Raw genomic sequence first — 6,000 nt, 5'->3', positions numbered from 1 at the left:
ATATGATTCGATTCCACAAACAACAATGTTAGATCAATAGTTGAAATTACTAAATGTTTTGCTATTGGGATATGAAATGTAGACGCCTAGTCAACCACATGACATTTCATTTGAACTTGTATTGCACATTGAAACAAATGGTTGATTATTTTATATTTGCTTAAGTTATCAATTATGGTTGAAGTAATTGTAGTCCTGTGCTGATGTATGTTTTAAAAAAATGTAATTATAGTATCACGCAACGGATTTAATATGCAATTGCAGTAGGCCTTTTTAGTGAATATTCAACAGTCTGCACGTTTCTTATTCCATCTTATGCCCTTATGCCCAATTACTACCGTAATAGTCCATTAATAAAAAACAAAAGTAATAATACACTTGTAATAAGTAATAATACATGAATAATAAATGAATAATAATCATTTTCTTGATGTTCAATCAAGGCTGTGATCACATGCACGCGTTGTCCCACGGGAGATTGGTTAAAGGTCTTAACCCGTCTATCTTCCCGAAGAGGCACTCTATTTTCCCATTTACAAATCACAAAATGGAACTCGCTCCGAGATCAAAATGCCTGGTAAAACAACTGATTATGATCATGCAACTCATTTCTTTTCTAGGTCAATGTTCTCAAAAAGGTTTCAAAACGATCTATTTCGACATGCTTTTTTTATGAACAACATTTGGTTTTACATGCAGTAGGCCTGTGCATAAAAATGTGGCGTCTGTTGTTGCTAATAATAATATTAATAATAATAATAATAGTTCTTACAATATAGCACAATACTCATATTATTATTATAATAACAACGATACAGTAATATGGTTTAATAATTGTCAAATAACTGCATGCAATAGGACAGATAATGAAATTAACTTCAAATGCAAATAATGCATTAGGCCTATGCCGAATAAACATACTTTTGTTTGCCAGGTATATTTTTCGAATATTTGTTTGTCTGTTCTCTTTACTGCTTCAAATTGCACAGAAATACCAACCTAGCCTACGTGTAGATTAACACAGCACTAGGCTACTGTCACTTGAAAATCATCTAGAAATATTATCCTTTCTTTCGTTCAACATCCATATAGTTCACCGTATATATTTTATTCATTCATACATAAGGTCGCTCAGACTTACCTATTTCAATTGCTTAGCTGCATCATGAGCTGCAGATTAAGCTACACAATATATAGCCTAACCTCCAACTGACATCGAAGGCACACTCCTAACGTTGACCGTTAATATATGCATGCGGCGATCAACAGACGCCTGCTTTCATACACTGAGCGTCTGAACGCCATGCATGCTGCACGTAAAACAGGTGGAAGGCAAAAGTCATACTTACATTAGAAATTCACAATCTATTTCTCCTCCTCGCTGGTTTTACCTGGAGCCCTTGTGCCAAAAATGGCGATGGATGTTTGCATTCATTACATCGCACCATAGTTCACAGAGATGATAGGGCTGCAGAAATAAGGCATATTTTCAAGTAGAAAAACCTTAACTTACTTATACATGCTTCCTATAGAAATGCAATGAATGAAAACTAGCCCGGTTCTGTAGCCTACTCGTCGTCTCGTCTGTTGAGAGTAGGCTGCTGCATGCGTCAACAGCTGCCGTTTTCGTGTGGCTTGCTCGCAGGCAAAGCATGTGTGTGCAACGTTATGTTTTCATACGGAGAGCTATCGTAAATGCAACTCCAAATTATGCATCTGAATAAGCGAAGTCAATAATGACCCCTGGAAAAAGTTGGCCTTTGATTAACCTACATTTGAACACAATGCCAGATAAGACATCCATTGCATCAATTGTAAATAATCATCTTCTGAGTTAGGCCTATCTGTAATAGAATATAGAGAGTTAAAATCAGGGCATATCTTTCTCGTAATTCATCATTAGGTTATAACAATAATAATGAGAAAAACAATGGCAACATTAATGCCATAATATTCCTCATAATCATATGAATGTTATAATAAATAGGCTAATAATAGCCAATCATAACAATAGTAGGCTATTATTATTTTTACTTTACCTTAAATTCGATTTTTTTTATGTCATCATTTTGAATGGTCAATTGTGATATTTGATAACAATCACCTTGCAGTTGAGGGATGCGACCTTGACCCCATCACATACCATGCTGTATCCATTGCTAGTCCGGATCCCACAGGTTTGCGAAAAATAAGTTATTGCTCTTAAAGGGGTAGTCAAGAAGGTGGTGGTGGCAAAGGCGGTGGTAGGGGGAGGGGAGGGAGGGGGGTCCGAGATGGTGCTGAGAGGGAGGAGGGGAAGAGATAAGTGATCTAAAGGGGAGACGATAGGACAAAAAGTGATGATGAATACATTGCAAAGTTTTTTGGCCCTGATGAGGGTGTCAGATTGAATGGCCTGTGCGCATGTGCGAAGGTGTCCAAACTGACAATGCTTGTGAGATGAAGATAGTGTTGTTGCTGCTTCTGGGCTCACGGAGGACGAGAGGAATCTACAAGCCGACAAGATGAGATCCAAGGCGAGGGCGAGAAAACTGGCCAAAAGTAGGTCTTTTTCCCTTCTTACGCTTTCGGTCGGCGGCTCGAACTCTCGTGCCGGTCACCAATGTGTCCTTGTCATTTGTCAGTTCCTTAGTCGGACGCGTCTTTGTCCTCGTAGATAATTTCGCTCTTCTTGTGAATAGTAACGATAAAACACCCTAGTCCGTGTGTCCAGCCTTTTCGCGGTTGCAGCCTTGTGTTCGCTTGTTCACAACGTCAGAACTTTCATATATGCCGAGAAACACTGCTGGTGGTTTTGTATAAAAGATATGGGAGAGAAAAAACATTACCGTACAAACTGCGCCGGGGAGTAGTTTTGTTTTCTGTTCTCGGAGGTTAGACACGGCGAAGAATCGTTACCCGAAAGTTAACAAAAAAGTTGTCGAAAGGGATAGTAACTTTTTTATTAAGTTCTTCCAAGTCTTGTGAAATAATATTCCTAGTTTTTGAAATAGTGGGCGCTCTAGCACTGCTCATGGCTACAGAGGGAGCTCAGTATAGAGACCGAGTTGTGCGCACAAGCTTCATTCACGACAAGTGGGAGACGTTAAGATGTGAAATTTGAAAGAAATCGCTGTTTTCGTGCAGCATTTTATCCAAGTCCGTTTTACCTTCGAAGAAACTGCATCCACGAAGTCAGTTTTTTCCCTCTGGCCGTTGAACTACTATTGTGTTTTGTTCCTCCTTCGGGGAATGGCAATCAATAGGCCTAATGCTTGTTGTGCAAGAAATGGCCCTGCTACTTTACGGACTGTTGCTCTCGTCACACGGACAAATCATTTTTACTTTTGTGAACATCATGCATATGTTTGTGTAGAAAGAAGGATGATTCTATAGCTTGATTTCTGCTATCTTTCCAACTTATATTTGTTTATTACGCATGCATGAATAGACTTCACTTTTTCTGTATATGCATTGAATCAATTTAAGTGTTATAAATGTTCTACATAAAAGTTCAACCAATAAGGTGTGTTGCACATAGCCTATTTTAAAACACCAACGCGGATTTAGTTTTTTGTTCTGAGTGTTATCTATTATTTCAAGGTGAGTTTCGATTATGGACATGTAGCAGTTGGTCATTGCTGATGCAGAACTACGAGCCGAATAATGCAATGAACCTAGTAAGGGTTCAGTGAAATGTATAATGCATTTAATCCGTCACTATTAACGAATCCGAAAGCATACGATCTTATGTATTCGATATTTACAATGATTTAGGAAATAGTTGATTTTAACTTCATTTTAACTTCAGCATAGGCTTCTGAAAAACTTTGTTTATGGCCTTTGTTAATCCAAAATCCACATATTCCCGATTTAATGCATGTTGCTTTTCTAAAGAAGACCAGGTTGTTTCTATTTCACAGTGGGGATTATTTAACAAACAATTATGTTAGCAGTGTGAAATGACGTTGCTGTAAACGAGTAGCCTAATACGTTGGTTGTATGCTTCCTCCATTTTCTATGCATTATGATCAAATAAATTGTTTGATTGAGGACAAAACATGTAAACATTTCAACAGTTAAATATTGTGTTTTGGAACCAGAAATAAACAATTACATTGTAAGCAGCGTTTTCTGTAACCGTGCTTGTATGTTTGGTCCAAGTTATTAGGAATATGCTGATAATTGTCGGTGTCAAGCGCAGACATTTGTCAAGCCTTTGCAAAGAGAAAGTAGGCCTAGCACTCATTGAGAATAGTTATCAATTCAGGAATGTATTTTTCTCAGTAATTGAAATAGACCTTGATCTCTAAGTAGCCTTGATTGCCTCTTGATCCTAGTGCTAATTAAAATAAATGCCGGCATGGCTTTGACTAGACCTCTCACTCGACAATAATTATTCACGTCTTGCTAAGCTTTGAGACCTTATAGCGAGCCCAACGCTGCTCGCCTTGTTGCAGTGTAGCACAAATATTATCATCATATGAATATGGCCTTGTGATATTTAAAACAGGGTCCGAGTTGACAACACCTTACGCCTAGACGTGTGCAGTTTCGGAGGCTTTACACACCGTGGGATAATTGTCACACTCTACCTGTTATGTAGACTAGGTTTATAGCAGGCTACACTTATTACATTCCCCCCACTAAAAAATGGTTATGGGCATAATGGAAGTACAGTATTAGCTTTAAAATTCAGTTCTGTACTCTGTGGTGGTGGCACCTTTTTGAATCCGACAGAGTTGTCATAGGCCTGATTAAATCGAAAGGGACCTGGCGTGGTTTAAGGACTTAAGTAGATTTATACAGATTTACCCGGTCCAGAATTCTCAAATCCACAGGGATTCGGCACTCAGAATCGCCTCCCTGAGCGGTGTCGAAATGGATAAGCTCACATTGATCAATAAATACTGTGACGGCTCCATATTTCCCCCCATGTATATTTGGATATGTTGTGATATTTGCAAACACTTTTATGTGTTTAGTTTTACATGATACTTGTTATCATAGCCAGGTGGCCTGTCATTTAGATGACTGTGGTTTAGTTTGTTTATATTATTTTGCGTAAATTATAGGCCTATTTTAAACTTTCGAAATTGCACAATTTATTATTATTATGCATATTTATTATAACTATTATAATTATAATCATTATTCACGTTTTATTATTATTATTATTATTTTATGCAACTTAACGCTATTAACCCACAGTATGCCTATTACAATTACAACCAATGCCATATTACTCTTTCAATATTTTAAACGGTCTTTTTGCTCGCTCTTGTTATTTGAGGCAGTAGAAGGTATACAGAATCTGTAGAGGTTTATCAGTATACAGTTAATTTACATTTACATTTAAGTCATTTAGCAGACGCTCTTATCCAGAGCGACTTACAGTTCATTACATTTTTTGTAGGAAAAGGCTACCTCCTCGATTGACCGCCACTGGGATAAATTGCTTGCTTACTAAAAAAAAAAGTAGTTCCTTAGACAATAGGTCTACTTAAAAAAAGGCCTATCGTATGGTTCAAATGTTTGCAATTTGGTCTGAAACAACAGCTGTGTGCTGACAACGTGCGGTCATTGCAGTATTCAATTGTTGGACATTACAGGTGACTTCTCCGGTAGGCTACTACAGCAAGCCTACCTCGTGTCTCAAACCGAACAAACATTGTAGATTCTAAAAATGAGTCATAGGCCTGTTGTAAAATCGTATGATAATTTGACATGTCTAATTTTCTGTGTAAATGCAGTCTGTTTGTGTGTTGTGTTAAATTGGGCCGCAGATTCGGTAATGCTAAAAGTAAACGTTTCATTAAATTCATCCACTGATCTGAAATGATAATTGAATGTGTACAAGTCAACATTTGAGGTTGTACAGGTGAAGGCCATGCTTTGAAGGGACACGCGCGCACCGCCTCATGCAACCGACATAAGTCAGGGGTCAGAAAAAGGGATGCTTATCAATTAGGCCCACTCATATTTTGAAGATTATTACATTACTTGTAACCAGAAACGTAT

The 6,000-nt window shown here is 37.8% G+C and overlaps 1 protein-coding gene across 1 annotated transcript in view; it reads left to right on the top strand.

Annotated features, from left to right (window-relative positions):
* Positions 1–2,353: 2,353 nt before the first annotated feature.
* prdm16 (PR domain containing 16) overlaps positions 2,354–6,000 on the top strand; it is a 238,043-nt gene continuing 234,396 nt past the window's right edge. The window contains 1 exon segment of the mRNA XM_065020662.1: positions 2,354–2,541. Coding sequence (XP_064876734.1) covers positions 2,505–2,541 — 37 coding nt within the window. The 5' untranslated portion in view covers positions 2,354–2,504.

Source organism: Oncorhynchus nerka, linkage group LG7, assembly GCF_034236695.1.
Source record: "Oncorhynchus nerka isolate Pitt River linkage group LG7, Oner_Uvic_2.0, whole genome shotgun sequence".
Taxonomy (NCBI): domain Eukaryota; kingdom Metazoa; phylum Chordata; class Actinopteri; order Salmoniformes; family Salmonidae; genus Oncorhynchus; species Oncorhynchus nerka.
Note: the sequence above shows the minus strand (reverse complement) of the source record. Positions and strands in the feature narration are given on the sequence as shown.